General features: G+C 42.6%; 1 protein-coding gene across 1 annotated transcript in view; it reads right to left on the bottom strand.

The window, feature by feature from the left end:
* The window catches only part of ttyh3b (tweety family member 3b), a 33349-nt gene extending 12535 nt beyond the window's left edge, over window positions 1-20814 (bottom strand). Inside the window, exons 1-10 of the mRNA XM_086033109.1 lie at window positions 20453-20814; window positions 18624-18803; window positions 7651-7859; window positions 4542-4653; window positions 4146-4366; window positions 3013-3108; window positions 2803-2875; window positions 2646-2721; window positions 1859-1914; window positions 921-1013 (exon numbers count right to left, since the gene is read on the bottom strand). Coding sequence (XP_085889235.1) covers window positions 921-1013; window positions 1859-1914; window positions 2646-2721; window positions 2803-2875; window positions 3013-3108; window positions 4146-4366; window positions 4542-4653; window positions 7651-7859; window positions 18624-18749 — 1062 coding nt within the window. The 5' untranslated portion in view covers window positions 18750-18803; window positions 20453-20814. The remainder of the gene's footprint in view (window positions 1-920; window positions 1014-1858; window positions 1915-2645; window positions 2722-2802; window positions 2876-3012; window positions 3109-4145; window positions 4367-4541; window positions 4654-7650; window positions 7860-18623; window positions 18804-20452) is intronic.
* Window positions 20815-21914: the final 1100 nt, after the last annotated feature.

The following is a 21914-nucleotide window of genomic DNA, read 5'->3' as shown; positions in this document are numbered from 1 at the left end:
TATGTGAATCCAGTCGGAATTTTTATGAGGAAAAAAAAAAACAACAGAATTTTACAGCAAGAAATAATATGAGAGAAATGTACTATTGCGGTACTTAAAAAAAAAAAAATAGAATAGAGTTAACAAGAGGAAAATATGTGTAAATTTAACAAGACTTAAGCCATCATTTTAGGAAATGAAGGTCTTTGTAATTGGGCTAGAATTCACAAGAAAAAAATAATGAGGGGAAAAAATAAATTTTATGAGATAAGGTCTTAAATTCCCAACCCCAAAAAACTTATATATGAGAGACAGAATACAGGTAACTGGGAAACTATTTGCAACAAAGGCATACATTTATGAAAATAAAGCATTAAGGAAAAAAAATGATTTCAATATTTATTTATTTTTTTCGGAATTTTACCAAAATAATTTCATTAAAGGAAAATACACAGGAAGAAAGTCAAAATTTTATGCGGAGAAACTAATAATGTGGTAGAGAAAAAAAATTCACAATTATATGTCTTAAATTTATGAAAAGAAAATGATGGGAAAAAGCATCGTTGTAATTTTAGAAATGACAAAGAAAAACGTGTTTAACCTTTTGGAATAAAGTGATCATTTTTGTGATAGCATGTGCAAGAAAATGGACATTAACAAGACTTAAGTTGTGAATTCATGGGGCCAAAGTAATAATGAGGGGAAAACTACTTTCAAAGTATCAACATGAAAGAAAAACATCCTGATTTTAAAAACCAACATTAAAAGAAAAATCAAGCGGGACCATAAAAAAAACAAAAACATTATTATATAACAATTCAGAAAGCCGTCCTAATTTGACAAGAGGAAAGTAAGTAACATGGGGATAAATTTGTCATTTGCTAACCTCGCCTACGTGCGTGGGAACCCTGGATAGCTAACGCGCGCGCACATACACAAACCTTGGTGTTGGCGTATTCCCGCGTGGCCGATCGCAAAAGCTCCGACACGTCGTCCTGCATCTCCACCAACGCTTTGTGACTCCCCGACAGCCTCTGCACACGCACGTTCAGGACAACATGGCATGTTTAATACGGTGAAGAATGAATATTCATTTTTGCCTCAAAATTCTTACTCTGTGAGAATAACTTTTTTGCATGTTGACTGAAAATGAAACAAACTAAGAAATCACGTGGTGTAATTAGAGCCGTGCAATATAACGATATTTATTGTCGATACAAAATAAAGTACGATATAATCCTCTACACGCTTATATCGTTTGATAACTGGTTCCTGCTAAGTGGTGTTGTCTGTTGTTTTTGGAGCCCTCTTGTGGCCATTCTGTGGTAAAATCCCTTCTCATCTTTACACGGTGCACTTTCCTGTTTACAGAAAAGGTTGTCAAAAATCAGGAAGCAACTGACAGAACCATTTTGGGTGTAGATATACTAAACATGTTCTTAAGGTTTATTTATGTTTGGAACGCGGTACTGTCTAATGTAAACATTTATTTGCCAAATTCATCAGGTGGTGACGGTGACTTTCTGCACTTTTGTATTTCATGTACAGTGAGTGGGGCCCCCGCAAGCTTGCAGGTTGGCAACCGCAGATTCACTTATTCATGTTATTTTTTTTTTTTCTGTATTTTTGGGGGTTGTTTTTGTGCGAGCAATCTCACGTATTTCATAGAAAATGTGTATTCCAGGTTTATCAACATTCTTGGGGTGTTTACAAAAAGAAAACGTTTTTTTTTTGTTTTGTTTTTTCCCCCCAGTCCAATGCATTTCATTGGGCATCAAACTCTAATCGCTATGTGTGGGCTTGGCAGGTCGACATTGCCCGCAAACGGCGGCGGCTCCACTGTATCTATTTCGTTTGAAATGTGAAATTGTGTGGCTACCTGCTGGAAGGGGTTGACTTGTCCTGGGCTGCACTTCAGGTAATACTGCAGGATATCTGATAACGAAAACACCAACATGAATTAGGTGGAACAATCCTTTCCCTACTCATACCGTAAAAGGACTGTGACTGGGAGGCGAGTCACTTCACATTCTGTAAAGAGGAACTACAATTTATATAGACAGAGAGACGGAGACGGAGACAGAGACAGAGACAGAGACAGAGACAGAGAGAGGGATTTAAGTAACGTGTTGAATGTAGGCTAATGTAGCGGAGTAAGAGTACAGTTTCTTCTTCACAAATCTACTCGAGTAAAAGTATAAAGTATAGTGATTTAAAACTACTCCTAGAAGTAGAAAATTTCCCAAAACGTATTCATTACTACCCACTTCTGGTACGTGTGTGACTCTTAGTGTGTTGGTCTAAAAGTGTGTGTGTGTGTGCGCGTGTGTGTGCAGTTGCAGAGGAAACATCTGCACCGCGCACAGTCAGCCAGAGCGGAAACAAGTGAGAGACAACAGATCTCATTAAGACAAGAGGAGCCGAGGGGGAAACAGGGGAGGCAAGCTAAAAATGGAGCGCAGCAAATGTAAACTTAATGCAATATGTCGTCGTTAAGAAATATCACATGATGTCATAAAAGGCTTCGAAGTAAATAAAATATTGGATTTGCGCCATTAGGGCAAGCCACGGTGGCGTGCGGGCGGTGCGCGAGCGCAGCCTCAAACGCGCTTGGACGTTTGCCCGGCCCGGCCCGACGGACGGACGGACGGACGGCTTGGCGCTACCTTGATTGATGACGGCGTTCTCCTTGGTGGCGCGGGCGACGTACGCGTCGGGAGAGTCGCAGAAGTCGCTGGCCGACTGCGCGCGCAAACACAAGGAGGTTACATCACGGCGGAGCCGGGCGGCGGCTCGGCCGCGTTGCCGTGGCGACGGGCTTACCGCAGCCACCGCCAGTTCCAGGCCCAGAGACGCCCAGCTGATGACGAGCGTCAGCACGCCCAGCAGGCACACGCTGCGGACCGTCACAAACAACAAGGCCGTTACTGAAATTTGCCATCGCGCGTGTTTAGGACGAAAATAAGATTCCCGCCCCCACCAAAAAAAAAAACCAAATATCTGCGGGTGGACTTTCAATGCGGCGACGCGTACCCGATGAGAGTTCCTCTGGAATTCCGAATGAGTCCAAAGAGAACCAGGAGGCAAATGAGGACGTCAAACAACAGCAGGCCAAGGTAGCCCAACCACCTGCAAGCACACATTATTGACGACAACTAGCAAGAAGAATAACTACAACAACAACCACATTTTGAACTGCCATGCTCGACATTCATTTCAACCCAAAAAATGTTCAACTTAAAGAAGAAGTCAACCACCCAAACTCCTTTGCAAGACAGAATATGTCCTGTGCACCTCGACTAGTCTAAACATGGCATTCTGAGGAATATTGCAGGAGTTGAAGCGGAAGTCAGGCCAAACGTATTTTTTTTCCAAGAATATGTTCTATGCAAGCCCACTAGTTGAAACGAGGCATTTATGATAAACATTGCGTTTGTGGAACACAGTTAATCCACTCGTTTTTACCCATCTCTGGGGCGGCCATTTTGTCTTCTATGGACAGAAAATGACATCACAGTCGCTCACGACGACCAATCACCAATCAGGCTGACCTGTTTTCTGAATCTGAGCCGTGATTGGTTGTTGTGAGCAGTTGTGATGTCATATTCAGTCGACAGAAGACATAATGGCCGCCCCCAGAGATGGCTAAAAAACTGTGGATTAACACTTATTCCACAAACGCAATATTTATCAGAATCGCTTCCTCTTTTTTTAAGCAGTAAAAGCCGGCTGTTTTTGTCCACGTCAAGGAGGCGGCCATTTTGTCACTTCTATCGACTGAAAATGACGTCACAGTTGCTCGGGGCTTAGGCACGACCAATCACGGCTTACCTGATTTCTGAAGGTGAGCCATGATTGGTTGCAACCTAAAAAAAATGACATTTTGGGGAATACAAAAAAAAAAATTAATAATAATAATATTTCCAATTTTGTGAATCAGAAGGGAAATGTGAAAGGTAATATGTAAAATAATTTGGAAATGTTATGGCGGCAAAGAGTGACATTTTGGGAAAAACGGGGAGCCAAGAAGTCCGGAATATTGTGACTATTTTCAAGATGCTTGTAATCGGTATAAATGAGAACTTGAGAGCTGCAGAGCAACACGTTGTTGAGCCACAATTCCTAACGATAACGACAGGCTTCCAGCGCCCGTTGCCGACTGTGACCTGTAGAAGTCGAAGGCCTCGGTTTGGCGGGCCAGGTCCTCCAGAGACACGGCCGTGTTGGACCAGAAGGGGACGTCCACCAGGAGCTTGAGCAGCTCGTCCAACTGTCCCTGCAGCTTCTGGACGATGGACACGTAGTCCGTCTGCTCCTGGTAGGCTGTCTCCAGCTGGGCCAGGTTCTCCTCCACCGTCTGGTTCAGCGCCAAAGCGTTGTCCCACACCTGCGACGACATGGCAAACGAGACGACGTATGCGCCATACGTCTCATTCTCAACATGTGCTACGGCTCCCTCTAGTGGCACGCAAAAGAATCACTCAAATGCCCCAGCAGCGCATTATGTTACCACGGCGATATTTATTTCAAGTTTTTTGCTTTTTCTTTGGTCCCCCCCTCACCAGTTTCTCAATGCCCGACACGGTGCGGTTGGCGTGGCGCAGGGAGTAGGCCAGCCGACTGGCGCCGTCGCTGGACTCGCCGTTCCCGTAGAAGCCGACAGCGATGCCAGCGCTGAAGGAAAACAAACGCAAATCAACAGTCCTGGCTGCAATCTCGTCCATTCCTTCATCAGACCAATCACGGGCAGACTAGTGGACACACTAGAGATAGACGATATGCTTTTTTCAGAGCCGATACCGATGCCGATTATTAGTCGTCAAGGAGGCCGATCACCGATATTTGGAGCCGATATTCATTTTCAGTAAAAATGAGAATATTGGCATCAAAATCGTAAGAATTTGAAAGAAACCATTATTACAAGAATTTTTGGACACTATACATCTGTTATAAAATTCTACCAAAAAGTTCAGGGAGCACCCGGGGTTGTCAGCATGTCTTACAAAGTTAAATGAAAACTTAAACAATAGCTCCATGTAGTTTTCTACAGTAAAAGAACATTTCAAAATGACAGAAATGTTCAACTTTCACCTATTTTTGTTTTGATTTACACAGTTTTAAATTGATTTATTATCGGCCATGAGATTTTAAAAAAAGGCAGATGCCAATATTCGTCAAAAAGCCAAATATTGGTGCCAATAATCGGCCCGGCTGATAATCGGTCCATCCCTAGTACACACGCGCACACGCTCTCATTTATACACAAACGCTTGCTCTCACTTAGCCACAGTCACTCATGCAGAGTCGTACTTGAAGGGGAAGTCAAGCCAAACATATTTTTGTCAAGAATATGTTTTATGCAAGCCCACTAGTTGAAACAAGGCATTCTGACGAATATTGCGTTTGTGGAATAAGAGTTAATCCAGCCATTTTTAGCCCATCTCTGGGGGCGGCCATTTTGTCACTTCTGTCGACTGAAAATGACAATCACGGCCGACCGGTTTTCTGAAGCTGAGCCGTGATTGGTCGATACCTGAGCAGTTGTGATGTCATTTTCAGTCGACAGAAGTGACGAAATGGCCGCCCCCTGAGATGGCTAAAAATGGCTGGATTTTGCGGCTTAACTCATATTCCACAAACGCAATACTCATCAGAATGCCGTGTCTCAACTAGTGGGAACTCTCACGCCATCATTCACACTCGCATACACTCTCATTGACTCGCACGCCCAAACTCACACACTCAGTCACTCTCGCCGCTTCTCATGTAATCGCTCACTCTCTCTCACATTCAGTCACTCCCGCGCCAAGGAAAATTTACGACTACTGTCAAAGGAAATTCATTGTAGGCCAGATTGTTCACACACGCATGCTGCATTATCTGTGCGCGGGTGTGTGTGTGTGTGTGTGTGTGTGTGTACGCAGCTATGACATAAATCCTCATCTGCAGACAGAAACAAGAAGGAAGCGGGCAGCAACATCGATTGTAGTTATGGGATGAAATGTTTTTTTTATGATCTTCTTAATGTGGTTTCACGCGCGCACTTCATCATCGCGCCACTCTTTGTCTCGAGCAAGCCATACAAACGTCCATTTATGGTCTGGCAGGAAGCACTCCTCATTCACTGACAAGTGCCTTATCCACGAGATTAAATAAACGCCGCACCCCAAATGCACATGATAGGGGGGAAAATAATAACAGAGGTTGCCCACTAGGGGTCTCTGAGTAAATAAACACCACATCGATGAGCAGCGGGACTTTATTTTAAAACGGACAAAGTATTTATCATGACTTTTGTTACCGCATCGAATAAGGTCTGCCCATTAATGAAGGCCTTGGCCCCTAACAGACGACAGACGCGCGAGAGTTACCGGTAAATACAAAGGCCATCGGCCGCAATATGCATTGAGGGCGTAAACTGAACTCCCCATTGCGTTTGCCATGTATCGTGGCGCTGCATCCTACAGATCCTCTCCATTACTTAACGCCGTACCCCCAAATTGATGCCATACCCTCTCTACAGGTAAAAGTTGACAAAGAAAAAAGTCTTGACAACCATTGCATCCCTTATATTGACATTTGCATAGTATTTATTTACTATGTGTTAAGGCACCACATCACATATGGCCTCCCCTATACTTAAAGGGGAACTCAACCCAAACCTATTTTTTTTTCAAGAATATGTCCCCAGCAGGCCCACTAGTTGAAACACAGCATTCTGATTCATTTTGCATTTGGGGAATAGAGGTTAAGCAGCAAAACGCACACCCTTTTTGTCCATCTCCGGCGGCGGCCATTTTGCCACTTGTGTCGACTGAAAATGACACCACAACTGCTCAGCTTTCAGAAAACAGGTGAGCCGCGATTGGTCGTAACCTGAGCCCTGAGCAATTGTGATGTCATTTTCAGTGACAACATGGCCGCCCCCAGAGATAGCTAAAAACAGGTGAATTAACTCTTATTCCAGAAATACAATATTTACCATAATGCCTTGTGTCAACCAGTGGGCCTGTATAGAACATATTCTTGACAAAAATTTGTTTGGCTTGACTTTCGCTTTAAGGGCCTTACCTGTTAACTCAATTACTTTTGCGGACGTATATATTCAGTGGCTGTTTGCATTGTCCCTGAACACGACAATGTTCTAAAACGGCTGGCAAGATGTGCAGCTCTGCCTTTGAAAACGGCAGAAAAAAAACGGAGATAGACACCTGGTACAGTTATGTTCAAAAACAACAACAACAACAGCAGCAGTATGACGTCACGCTTCATTTTGTACACACGCGCACAATATTTTAGCAAATGATGAAATATTAAAACCTGCAAAAAATGAACTCATCATCACTGAGTCATGCCAACACACACATACACAGCTTTCCTCGTGACTGTAAAATTCACTTCTGTTCTCTACATCCAATCTGCTTCTGTCGCCATGGCAACCTTTCTAGGCCAGCGAGGGAGGCCAAACGGAGAGCGGAAGAATAAATAGAAGAGAGCGACCGACGACAGGAGTAGGAGATGACGATGAAGAAAGGGCAGCTGAGGAAGAGGAGGGGGAAAATGAAGCGGGGTACAGCTACATTTTTACACCTTTTTTTTTTTTTTTTTTGCTGTCTGACAGTGTTAAACGGCAAACGGGGATGAATGCAAGATAGCCCCCCAAACTCTCACCTGCACACCAGAGTGGCGATGATGACGCACCAGGCGGTGCAGCAGCAGTCGGCGCTGGGCTGCTGAGAGTGCGTGTGGTGCGCCGACACTGACGAAGACGACTCGTCGCTCTTGCGGCGGCGGCAGCAAAGCCAGAAGGAGTAAAAGAGGAGGAACAGGAGGTCCAGGCCCAAGCACAACAGAGCCACCGAGCCCAGCAGCAGCACCGACTGGGAAGACACGAGCAAACAACCATGAATTGGCCAGGCGGGCACAGAGTTAGCTTCTAGTGCTAGCCGCTGACCAGTTAGCTGCCTTATGCTTGCAATTGCCACTGGACATTTTTAAAATGAAAGACACAGACAGCTGTTAGCTTACTGCGCTAGCCAAAGCCATGTTTGCCTATCGAGAATGAAATGATTTTTAAAAAAAAAAACACTTCAACATTTTATTTGCCGATGTTTAGTCGTTCTTGCTGAATGCGTCGCGCTTGCGTGGCTCAGCGCGCTCCGCTCACAAGGTTGCGCTCTCATTAACTGAATGGCACATTTGAATAACGTTATGTTATTCCGAACAGAACGGGGGTGTGGGGGGTTAGGGAATTGGTAGTTTGTGGAATTTGAAAACATTTGTTTCGTGCATTGAAGTTGGTAGTCGGAAACGCTAACGGCAGCCGGTGGCGATGGCGGGTAAACGGACGGCGGAAGGGTACCGCAGCTGTCGGTGGAAGGCGATAAACGGACCGCAAATTTTTTGTTAAATGCCCAGATCTGGTAAAAACAAACACTGCTATGTTAGCTTCCCACACTAGCCAACAGCCGTTAGCTGCCATATGCTTGCCACTGGATATCCCTAAAAAAAACCAATCAAATTTTAAAATAATAATAATGCAACACAAAACAAGTAAGTAATCAGACACAGAGTAAAGACGCAGCTGACTGGATTAGCCTCCCATGCTAGCCACCCGACAGCGAGCTGCTGTATGCTCGCTGCTGAAGATTTTAATATGTATTGAAATGTTTTTTTTTTGTTTTGTTTCTTAAAACAGCCACAGACAATTGACAACCACCCCCCAAATTGGAATTGCCTATAGATGCCACAAGATGGCCGCCAAGAACTTTTTCTCTTAGACAAGGCCGTGGCCTGACTACTAATTGAAGCTCCTCCGCTCAGTTCAAAGATGCCACCAACACAACCCAATACAACTAGCATTGAAAGGAAAGACCATGCTTTCTTAAAATGGAAGCCAGGGGCAAGCCAGGAGCAACAAATGAACAATGAAAACAGCAGGGGCCCCAAAATTGAACCCTATGGAACGCCATACGTTGGTAGAAAAGCAAAACAATATCTTTATCAGCACAAAAACAGCAAATACGTGATTTTTGGGCAAATAATGGAGGATAGGTTCCCGCTAAAGAATTGGGAAATTTGACAATACCAAACTACAAATATGTGAGGGAACTGGGGGGGAAAAAAAGGTCAATTTTCCACAGTGTGCCCGCTTTAAAGCGTGGCCAACGGAACAGAAAGGGGCTGACGCGAAAGCAGTCGAGAGTACGGGTTTTGCCCGCGTAGCCGTGACGCTAGCACACTAGCACGCCATGAAAAAGATGCACGCCGCCACGCAGGGAGCCAAAACCACAAGACGGGACTGGACCAGATACGCGGCGCAATCCGATAAAAGCTTTCATGTGTAAACCAGGGAGCAGGTGGCGGTAGGCGGAGGAGGCGGGAGACCAAAAAAAGACACTCAGTATACTTCATTTATACCCTTCGCTATTCATTTAATGTACATCACGACTCCACTGCCGGTGAGATAAGTCCTTCTGGACAGTGTGCAATAATGTTGGACATTCAGCATCTACCTAGATCCATCCATCTCTGGCTGGTCTGCCAACACACACAAACACACGCGCGCACGCACGCACCCCCCCCCCCCCCCCCCCCCCACACACACACACACACACACTTCACCCTGCGTTCCCCTGGGACGGTCTGGAAAAGTCGTTGTGAGGCAGGAACACGCAGAGAACACTGCGCGCTTCCAGAATGCTTCCGCTACTCCAGCAGACAAAAAGAGCCGGAACGTTCTCAGGACTCCATTTTGGATCGTCACCAAAACAGCCCCCCTAAACAAGACTCCTCATGACCTCGTTATCCTGCCAGGAATTCACTGGGCTCAACATACGCACACATTGCACAACATAGGACGTGGTTAGTTTCGATCTGCATAGAAGAAAAAGCGCACAAACCTTAGCAGATGATTTTAGCCCCATTCCCACAGGAAAAGTCAGAAAGTTTACAAAGAATGTTTTTTTTTTTTTTGCACCTGTAAGTTATAAAACTGCAACGAAAACAAAAATTCACCAAAAATCTGTTTTCCAATTTGAATCTATTTTTTTCCCCCAATGACAATGACATGATCAAAACAAGCTTTGCTTAACCCCTCCCCCCACGCACCCACTTTGGGGATTTGATTTGGTTTTCCTGAAACCAAACAAGCTTTGAAAGTGTTTGTTTTTCTTATTGTTCTTTCCTTCACAGATAACAAAATAAGTGATTCCTCCAAGACTGCCTTCCAGCAGGCTATTGTGATATTTTGTCCCGCCCTTTATTGCTGGGCTGTTAGCATTGATTTTAGCACTAGCATTCCTCAGACGGCAGAAACATTTTTTGAAACAAACACAAACAACTTCTACAGGACTGAAGTGGAACATTTGGCATTCCCTTAACACAAAATTCTGCTTCATTTGTTTGAGAGGTTTAACAATTAATCGATTCATTGAAAACTAATCGATTAAGAAAAACTATTTTGATAACTGATTAATCGTTTTACCATCTTGTTTAACTTTAATTGTCCAAATCTTAGGAATTTGAGATTCCCATGTTCTCTGATTTCTCCAGTCCTCAATGAAAGCCGACTTAATCAAAATAAGACACTGGCAAACATCAATCTTTACCTTGGAAAACAATGGCCAGCCATTTTGACGATTTTCTGACATGTTACCAAGCAAATCAGTAACTGAAACATAATCAGTATGTTTGTGCATTTTCTATAACTATCAATTTGAAATAATGTCATGTTTTTGAATGAAAAAAAAAAAAATAATAATAATAATTGACAGATGAATCCATTTTTAAAGTTTAAAATTTTTTAAACATTAGTTGCAGTCCTAATTTGTTTTGACGGTGGCTGCAATTCAAACGCACGCTAACGACATCTACTGGCTCTTGACCGTCACGAACAGCTTTTGAAATGTTTTCGGTTGTTAGCTTTAGCTTTTTCCTTGTGTTAGTGAGTTGACAACATGAAATTTATCGCTCATTTTGCTAAACATACCCGGCTTAAAATTGACATTGAAAATTAACCGCCTACCTACTAGCTGCCTAGCCTGTTACCTCGACGAGATGGGATGAGCTAAGCGTGGTACTCGGTACCGCACATTGAGAATCACTGCGGCAATATTTTGCCACGAAAAATTTAAAAATATTTTTAAATGATTGCACGTCATATAAAAGCAGTTAGATGGGTTTTTCTGCTGACAGAGGGAGGCTACATTCCGCAAAAAAACAAAAACAAAAAAAATGTGCGTAAGAGTGAATTTGCAATTGCCAAACCGTGAACGTTTTGCAGGTCAACAGTATACGACGTATTTGTTTCCAATGCGAGGCGCACTGTTCGGCAATTGCGTGACTGACGTTATCGCTTTCTCGTAACATTGACATCATCGGCTGCTAGCTTTTCCTTTGCATGCGGAGGACGGGTCGGAATCGAAGGTGTGGGCGATAAGCCTGGTGTGGATTCCCAGTCTGGTGGCTTTATCCCTTGCCTATTATCTATAGGCTTACCGCAACTGACCTTGCGCTAAAGGCATTCTGCGCTAATGCATTGTTTGATCCCCTGAGGACTTTGAAATCAACGTTAAGGTTTAACGGCGTAACATGCGAGAAGCACGAGTATTACGCATCGGCTCAATGGCGACTTAGCGTGGTTGCACATATTCATCTGGTTGTTTGTGAGCAGGGTTCGGCGTCAAATGTTTGACTGGTGTTCACAGACATGCTGTCAATGGGACCAAAATGTCCATTTAGTGATGGAGCGCACTTAGCTTCCTTTTTTATTTTTCAATGGAAAATGTATTGGTCGCCCTTGCACGCAGCGTCTCAAATTTTAAGGGCAAAAGTCAACTGTTCGGGGGCAATCCGGAGCCCCGAAGTTGTTTTCACTCTAGTGTTGTCAGGATACCAAAATGTTGACTTTGATACTATACCTGCATAAAATACCTCCATACCGATACCGAAACGGTACCTCAACAAAAATCTAAAATCAGCAAAAGCAGCAAAATTGTAACTGATAATAGAACTTCATTTTTTCTTTTGTTATTATGTTATTATGCTTGATAAGAAAATAACATTTTAAACATTGTTAAACATTTATGAACATGATGGAGAGTAAATATATTACACAGTTTCTTACTATACTTGATTATTTATATTTTATAGACTGCATGCAAATCAAACTTTAAGAAAGCTACTTTGCATTTATTTATTTATTTAAACGTCACTAGTAGAAAACTCATCAAACGGATCATTTTCATGGCCAGATATGCAGCTGTATAGCCTCGATGCTTTTTGGACACAGAATTAGCCGATTTTAAGAACGTCTTTTTTTTTTTTTTTTTTTTTTTTTAAATGAGATCAATGCCCGTCTTCACATACAATCATAATGTATACATGTCAATGTATGTACATACAGTATATATACTTATTCACTATATGTTTTTACATGACATGCCATACTTCTGACCTATTTTGACTGCATTTCATGTCATCCATTGTTGATTTTGACAATACATTTGCACCGTCACGGTCAAGCAAATATGTTCATTTCATTGAGAATGACGCAACGTAATGTTGCTTGTCTGTGTGCAATTGGTGGGCTGTTTCGAATTCTTGATTTCTGTCAAATCTTTTCAGCAAAGGCTTGGTTGGAAAAAAAAACAACAAAAAAAACACACACATAAACACCAAGTGTGTGTACATGCACATGCGAAGAACATTTCCTATAACCTCCAGCAACAACCCAGGCTAAACCTTTGGTGGCATACTAAGGCATTATTGAATAAGCACAAAACATGCAAATAGGATCGATTCCACAGAATAAAAAAAGGAATAGGTCAAATTGTGAATCGTGAAATGCAAAAATGACAACATTTGCAAATCGGTGCGAATTCACTGTATTATCGTCGGCGAAATAGCGCAAGTTAACGTTGAGACAACCAAGCCTGTTGACGTATTTCATCCGCTGTTGGAGCCAAAATTGCTGTTCTTGTAGTTCGCCGGTGCCATATAAAATCATTTGAAAAGTTTAAAAAAAAGATTAAAAAAAAATAGAGAGAGACTGGCGCATCCAACTTGACAGCCGTGAGATTAAGCGTGGAGCCGGCAAAGCGTCAGCGCAGATTAAGTGAGGACCAATTAGTTTGTAATTAGCACACTCACTGAGCACGCGTGTGTGCGTGCGCGCGCGCGTGCGTGTGTTTCACTCCAGATCGGCTTGCGGAGTGGAGGAGGGGATTTAGCGGTCAGCCACTGTACTGTGATCTACTTTCAATCTGTGCTTTCCAAACCTGTGTGTGCGTGCGCGCGCGCGCGCGCACTGACAGGATCAATCGCTTCCACTGCACTGACTCGTCCTTGCACCCGCCAGCGTTCCACGATGACTTTGGGCCTGGCAAACAACCGCCGGCCTTTTCTCGAGGCGTTCACTGACCTCCAGTTCATCCCACCCCGGTTTGCCTCTGAGCCGGTCAGCAAGACGGGCACCCGAATGCCCCGCGCGTTCAAACGCCTCCAAAAACGCTCACCAATGACAATTAAAGGGCAAAGTCGAGGAGTTTGTGTGTAATTACGGCTCACGTGACTCCTGTGTAATGTTCTGCAGCTGTGCTACCGCAAAGCTGACGATGCAGTTCCATCGTTGTACACTAAAAACACACACACACAGACACACACACACATATGCGCACACCAGTTCTATTCTGAGGCTCCGACAGAACCTCAGGATACAATCTCCAATTTCAGCTTTCCAGGGAAGAAAAAAAAAAAAAAAAGAAAACGCCTGAGCGAGCGAGACAGAGGATTGCATTTAATGTATTTCTGTCATTGCATGAGCCAAAATGGCTGCCACGGAGACGGGAGGCCAGCTACCCCCTTAAGAGAAAACAATCTTGAAACAGAGTCCTTTTGCTCGCTTGTTTGCACGAAAATGCGAACATTTGAGTCTCTGCTGAGCTTGTTTTGCCGAAGAATAAGTGCGCTAGTTAGTATGCGAGTCCTAACTATGTTATTTTCCCCGTTTTTTTTTTTTTTAGCATGAAAAATGCAACCATTTGCATCTCAACTAAGCTTGTTGACAAACCCGTTCATATTCAAAGATATTTCCGCAAACTTGTAGTTCAGTTGGCGCACTACTTCCAACAATCTTGCTTTGCCCTTTTTTTTTTGTTTTTTTTGAAGCACAACGATACAGCCATGTGACTGTCAACTCCGCTTGTCAGCAAATTTCCAACGCCGTTTGAGCCAAAATGGCTGCCATTAAGTCACTAAAACACAGTCGACCAACGCGGCGGTCCCTGCAGGCACCTGGTAGCCTCCAAGCACCACGAGTAGCCCGTAGGCCTGTTGTAAAAATAGCTCACAAAGCGATGGGACATTGTGATTGGCTAGGAATTCATGTACAAGTGAACATTTGAAAACAGCTGGCATTTATAGAACTAGTGCCGCGCGTTGATCTTTCCTGGATCTGTTTTCGTACTCACTGTGAGAAATCATTCACGCTACTGATCAGTCGAGTCCAAATGACGTCATTTTGGTTTCACGCCACCGTTTGAGCCAAAATGGCCGCTCAAGAAGATCAGCTCGCCCCCATTGTCAATCAAACAAATGACAGAAAATGTGTGTTTGTGGGCGCGCTAGTTGGTAGGCAATACTGCCATTTGGCCCTTTCCTTAGCATGAAAACGCTACCGTTTGAGTGTCAACCAAACTTGTGGACAAAATCCCGCTGATGTTTTTGACACAAAATGGCAGCCAGAGAAGTCCGTTTGTCCCATCGTTGATCTAAGATATTTTGGCAAATGTGCTGTATGTGCGCTACTTTGGAGGCGAGCCAGAATGATGTTGAAACAACGGCGACGTTTAACATGGACACATTTATTCGGATTGAAAGCCTGATCGGAATGAAAATGCCTCAGGTACGCACCCCGTTCTGACCCGATCAAGCCCATTCCGATCGAGATTTTATTCCGAACCGGAGGGGCGGTTTGTGTCGATTTACAATCCAAATCGGCGCAAATGAAAACGCTTATTCTGAAACTTCAGACCAAACTGTCTTTGGCGCGCAGAAGAAGAACGAGCACAAGACATGGCAGGCGCAAGACTCGACTGGCACATTTGCAGCTCCAGTGCGACGCGTTAACGTCACGTAACAGCACAAAACGGGAAAATTGGGCAAAATAATGCTATCATTTAAAGTAGGAAGGGACGGAGTGATGTTTTGTTGCAATGGAAGTCGCTACGGCTTCAATTCTTCTACTATTGCTGCTATTTCCAGTATATTTGGTCAATCTGGTCATGTCAAAATAATTTGTTACGAACGAAAATGTGACGCATGAACACGCGAGTCCTAATCAAATCAACATTTTTAGTGCCCGTGAAAACAGTGCATCCGATCATACTTTTAGTCCAAACTCTGATCCGATTAAAGAAAAACGTAGCCACTGTTTTGGACGTTTGTATCAAGAAGCTAACAATTGAGTCTCAACCAAGCTTGTTACAAAATGGCAGCCAGACAGGTCACTTTTGCCAATAGTCGCTGAAAAAAATTGGGACAAACGTGTGTAGCAAGTGCGCGAGTGAGTTGTTGAGAACGAGCGACGTTGAAACATTGCTGTTTCCGCCTCTTGTTTGCGTTAAGATGCTAACGTATGCATTTCGACGACAACGCATTTTTGCTACCGTTTGAGCCAAAATGGCTGCCACTGTTGACCCAAAACCAGGTTATGCCGAAGGGTGGGCATATTTTTCCCTGCAACTGTGTGTGTGCGCGTGTTTGTGTGTGTGTGTGTGTGTGTGTGATGGACGCATGAAAGCCTCCGGGACAGATATAGCGATCCAATCTAAAGAAGCCTCGCTGTGAAAAAGTGGAAGAGTGTTCTTTTCTTTTCAACAAAAAAACACCTCTCCTCCCTCCATCGAAAACAACCTCCTTCTTCTTGTCATTCTCACCCACTCTCACCCCCCTCCCCCCGTCTAGCCGCAATTAATGACTGCACCCTGAATGGAACCCCTACTGTATATTCCCCCTCCCCCCATACACACACACACACAGTTAGACTCACACACAAAAGGCCTTGAGGGAGGTTTGTGACCTCACCCCTTCAAACGAACGCTGAGTGCTAAATACGCACTGACACAGAAATGCTGCACACAACATGCGACTAACAACATGGGATGACATACGAGAGGTTAAATCGGGAGGGGTCAAACGTACGGCACGTGGGTCAGAATCGGACCGCCGGGGGTCCAAATCCGACCCTTTTGCGATGGATAACACCTTAAAGCGGAAGTCAGCCCAAACCTTTTTTTTTTTTTTTTTTTCAAGAATATGTTCGCAGCAGGCCCACTAGTTGAAACACGGCATTCGGATTCATTTTGCGTTTGTGGAATAGAAGTTAAGCCGCAAAATGCACTTGTTTTTAGCCGTCTCAGAGGCCAAAATGTGCACGAGTACCTAGCACATACTTTGTCAGGGAATTGGAATGTGTAGAGCGAGGGTAAAAACCGCAAAGACGGTTGATCAATTTAAGTGGATAAAAATCAAAATATTAAATAGTACATATTGAAAAAAGCAAGAATGTGTTGATTTCATCACAGTAATTTAAGAAATTTGTACTGGTGGCCCAGTCGGGGCAGCTTCAGTGAAATTTGGGTGGCAGCGTTCATGTCGGAGCCGCAATATTGTGGTTTTTTTTCCAAACTATCCAAGGACAGCTTCACGTTTGGTGTAACCCTTTTATAGGATTTTTTTTCTTTTTTATGGATGGATGGAAACAGTTATTTTAAACCATTTGTAAAAGGGATAGTCGTAAAAAGTGCACTCATTTCTGTTAAGAAATTTCAGTTTGCTCAAGACAATTTGCAACAAGATAATCATCAATAACTGTGAATGTTTTTTTCCCAAATGTAAATGGAATGATTAGCACCCCAAAAAAAATGTTATTTATAGCTTATTAGGCCGCAAATTTTTTGTCCGGCTCGCTTGAGATCGATTTGGGGTGAATGTGGTCCCTAAACTAAAATGAGTTTAACACCCCTACTTTAAACGACTGGGGTGTGTGTGTGTGGGGGGGGGGGGGGGGGGGGGGGGGTGCTACTTAAAATTCCACTGCTCGCACACACACACACACAAAGAGCCTCAGTTAAGCAGTGAATGGCTCACAGGAAGTAGCCATTTAGAAGAAAAAGCGCCTCCCACGGCTCATCAAGCCTGCGCCTCTCGAGCCTTTTTATCCTCTTCCTCCTCTTCGTCTCCCACCACCACCGTCATCATCATCATCATCATCATCATCGTTGTCGTTGTCATGACCACCACCACACCACACCACCCCCGCCCCCCACCCGTTGTTTTGTTCACAACTGCGGCGGCGCTTCGCCTTCCCACGCTGTCAGCGCAAATGCTGCAAGTGCAAGTCACCTTCGGACGTGCGTTTACTCAACTGCAGAGAGGCCAGGCGTCTATGATGGCGATTTAGGACAAAAGCAACAGCAAAAAAAATGTTTTAAACGTGGAAGCGGTGTGACCATATGTCAGAGTCCATTAGGATGCCATCTATTAAAGCCTGCATCTTTACCTCAAATTATTTCTTTTGGTCTTAAAAAGAAAATAAGATCAAGAACATATTCTTGAAAAGAAGAAAACCTTTTTTTTCTCTTTCTTCCCCCAAAATAAGACAGTTACCTGATTCTTGAAATATTTCATCTTTCCTAAAAATAACAAAGATGACATGTTTTCTTTCTTAAAAAGAAAAAACAATCTATATCGAAAAAAAAATATGTAAATGGGATGTTTTGCTAAAGAAAAATGGTTAGCCATTTTAAAAACAAAAATCATTTCACTTTCTTAAAAAAAAAAAAAAATTAAAAAGAAAAACATGTTTACCTCTTTCATAAACAAAAAAATTGAAAGTCTTTCAATTTCACTTTCCCAAAAGGAAAAAAAACATGTTCAGTGAAAATTAAAATCTTTCTGGAAAAAACATTCACATTTTTTAGAAGACAAATACTTTTGTTTACATTTGTTTTCCTTAAAAAAAAAAAAATCACTTGATTGTTTCTTAAGATAAACAAATTGTTACACTTTCTTTATCAAAAAGAGGAAAAAAAATTTTCCTTGAAAAGATAAAATGTGTAAGAAAAAAAATCACATTTCACATTCTCGAATATAAGTCAATTGTTTCTTTCTGAATTTTTATACCTATTTTATAAAAATAATCAATATTCTCTTTCCGAAAAAAACGTGTTCAGTGAAAATAAAATGTTTTATTTCTGTTTTTAAAAAAAAACATAAAATAGTTTTACGTTTCCATTTATTTTCCTTTAAAAAAAAAAAAAGAACTTGCTTCCTAAACGAAAAAAAAGAAATGAAATACCCGTGTTTCTTTAAAAAAAAAAAAAAAATCATTCCAATTTGTTTAAAAAGAGAAAAAAAAAATCTAATAATTTCCAAGGTGCCTTTTAATGCCTCGAGATCCACTTTATTGAAGTGGGGCATCTATTTGAGAGGAGGCGCTGTATGATGGGCGGAGCTCAACACATTGCTGTCCACTGATTGGCCGACATTTTGCTACTTCCTTTTCGGGCTGATGTTTGAGTGTAGCCTTATTTGTGTCAACCAAAACAGTTGGGGTGAAGCCAGGCGCGGCGTGTGATTACCTTTTGATACTCGGGGTCTTCGGGCCGGAAGTCGCTGCTGACCAACTGGAAGTCCAAGTTGAAATGAGGCAAGCGGTGGAGCAGGTTCACCCACCACGGCGGCGAATAGTTGACCACGGCCGCCATCTTCAAGACGGGATGGCTGGCTGGATCGCTAAAACACGATTACTTGCGCGGACACTGCAAACGGGGGGAGGGGAGGTGTTCATGTTATGTGTTAAAAGATATACATACAGTAAATAAAATACATAAATCACATACACTTGAGCGAACACATTTCTTATATAACGCACATGCTATAAGGCACACTGTTATGCCTCTGATGCGGCAATTTTTCACAATTAGACGAAAATAGATTTGGCATGATTTCTTTAAGACTGTGGTTCTTAAAAAGAAAACAAAGGGATGTCAAGTCAAAAAATGTCCTATGTGCCCCGACTAGTCTAAGCACGGTACTGTACACTGATTAATATTCGGTTTGTGCAATATTAGCTAATAACTAGTTATTAGAATTAAGAGGCTCAATCCACCCAATTCTATACATCTGATGGGGTGGCCATTTTGCCACTTGCTGTTACTGAAAATGACATCACAGTTGCTCAGGGCTCAGGCAGCGACAAATCACGGTTCACCTGTTTTCTGGGTTTGAGCCATGATCGGTCATTACCTGAGCCCTTGACACTGTGATGCCATTTTCAGTCGAGGGAAAAATATTTACCCTTTTTCTCTGGAGGAAAAAAATAAAACATGTTTGTGAAAAAGAAAATTTTGATTTTCTTGTTCTTAGAACACTTTTACAAAGAAAAATCACTCTTTAAAAGTCATTCAATATTTTCTTTTAAAAAATAGATGCGTTTATTCAAAAGAAAATCTGTCTTGCAGTTGCTTCAAATGAATAAAAAATGTTCCAACAACAAGCATTATATAGACTCGTTGAAAAGCAAACATTCAATGTTTGTTTTCTTAAAAACGAGAAAAGAGAAGTTTGCGTTTCAAAGAAATTACAAAGACAAAAACACAGACTTGTGAAAATGAAAGAAAATGAAATGTTTCTTTCATTAAATTTCGTTCCTACAGGCAACTAATCTGCACTCTGTTTTTTTTAAGATAAAAACATTACTCTTTCATGTTTCCTAAGATATTTTTAAGCGTATTTTTCTCAAAAATAAAAGGAATCATTCAAGTTCCTCAGGGTACTTGAATTTCTGCACGTCAACGTTTACATTTGACGAGTGTCAGACGTCTTGCGTGTAATTGATTTCTACTTTGCCAGGTGAGCGTTCTTGCGATTGCATCCACGTGGATGAGTCACCTGCGTGTGCTCCTTTCACGTCGTCAATTATTTCCACGCCAGGCTGACGCCACTTGACATTCCCATCGATTCCCTTGCAAGTAAACAGCTCTTGGGGGACTATTCGCATGCGAAGGGGGCACTTCAACAAAAGGGCTCATTGTGTATGCACGCAGACACATTGTTTGGACTTGAACGGTGACAATGGAAGAGGAAAATGAAGAAGAAAGGCTTGTTGAAGCCCAGCTCGCCGCCATAACTAACAACGACCACAAAAATGGCCGTTGAACCCAATATACCCAATATACGCTCCACATGCATCCACACACACGCAAGTAGGTCAAGCAAGGCGCTCGACACCGGCCGGGCTCCCGCAGTCGAGGCTCCGTCGTCGCGGATTAGCTGGCTGGCGTCAGCCCGGCTTTGTCCTCACAGAGTGCCGCAGTCCCGGCCGAGTCGCCACGGCAACACAACCACGTCGCCGTCGCCGCCGCCACCGCCACCACCACCACCACAACCTTCATCCCGGCCCGCTTACCTTTCTGCTCGCTCGGCGTGTCGCCTTCTCTGTGCCGCATTAACGCGGCGGCGGCCGGCCGGACGGACGGACGGTCGGAGGCGAGCGTTCAGCGTTCAGCGTTCAGCGTTCAGCGTTCAGCGTTCAGCGGCGGTGCCCGGCGACCATTTCCAGCCTCCTGCGAGTCGGTCGCTCCAACCGCTTTGTGTTGTTCACCGGTTAGCGATGGCGCCCACCGGCCCGCCGCTGCTCATATTAACCGCGGAGATGCTTGACTAAGATCGTACACGCACGGAAAGTGTTTAAAGAGACAAGACGGAAAGGGGGCTTTGCGGTAGCACACGAGCCGTGTGTGCGTGTGTGTGTCTGTGTCTGTGTGGCGCGCGCGCGACAGAAAAAGTAATCAAAAAACGCGAAATGGCGAACCCTAGCGGACACCAAAATACGGCTTCGGTGTTCCCCCCAAAATGACGTAATTGGTTGTTTAAAAAAGAAAAAAAAAACTTCGGAAGTGTGCTGTTGGCAATTACAATAAAATGTTCGCTACGTCAAAACGTGATCAACGCCACCTTTAACGAGATAAATGTCACATTTTGACATCAATTTAACTGTGTTAAGTTTAATGTAACATGATAAACTTCATGTTTTGACGCGTGAGGGATTCACGTCATAACGTGAAGTTTCACGTTATCACCTGATAAATTTCACACGTTAACAACTTAAGTTTGACTGAAAGCGACCAATTTATAACCTTATAACTTTGACTTCCATTTTTAGCAAAGCAAAAGCCATTTTTAGAAATTACAGTTAAAGTCCATTATGCGTCTTATAAATCAAATTATCTTGCTCTGTAATCACACTGCTCTTTGATCATATTTTTAAAAATTATATACATACATGTAGTGCATATATATATATGTGTATATATACAGTATGTGAGTGTTTGTAGGGATGTAAATTTTTTTAACACTTTGAAAGCAATTCTTATATTTTCTTTGAAAATCATTGATTTCTCTTTAAAGGAAAAATATGTCTCTTAAAACTAAAAGAAATATATACAAATGATTTAACTTTAGCTTTCTTAAATATAGTTTCATTCAGTTTTCATAAAACAAGCTCGCATGGTAAGTAAAATTAAAATGCATCTAAAAAGAAAAATCATTCATTTCTTGAAGACAAAAATATTACAATTTTGTCACTAAAAAAACACTTTAAAAAAACACTTTACACATTGCTAAAAAAAAAAAGAAAAATACATTCACCTTTAAATGAAAAAACATTTCATTTCACTTTTCTAAAAAAAAAAAATCATACTTGTTCACCCCCAAAAATTAAACTGGACTTTCATAACATTTAAGTTTCTTGAAAACAAAACAAAAATCGTTCAATTTTCTCTTCAAAAAGACCAAAACATTAAATGTTCCCTCTGAAGTACCGCAAATCAGTCAAGCTCAGACCTCTTCCAAGGCCAAACAGTCCATAT

This window comes from Filicampus tigris, chromosome 6 (assembly GCF_054856515.1).
Source record: "Filicampus tigris isolate MCC_2025a chromosome 6, RoL_Ftig_1.0, whole genome shotgun sequence".
In the NCBI taxonomy this organism is placed as follows: domain Eukaryota; kingdom Metazoa; phylum Chordata; class Actinopteri; order Syngnathiformes; family Syngnathidae; genus Filicampus; species Filicampus tigris.
The sequence above is the reverse complement of the archived record's forward strand: the minus strand, read 5'-3'. Positions and strand labels throughout refer to the sequence as shown.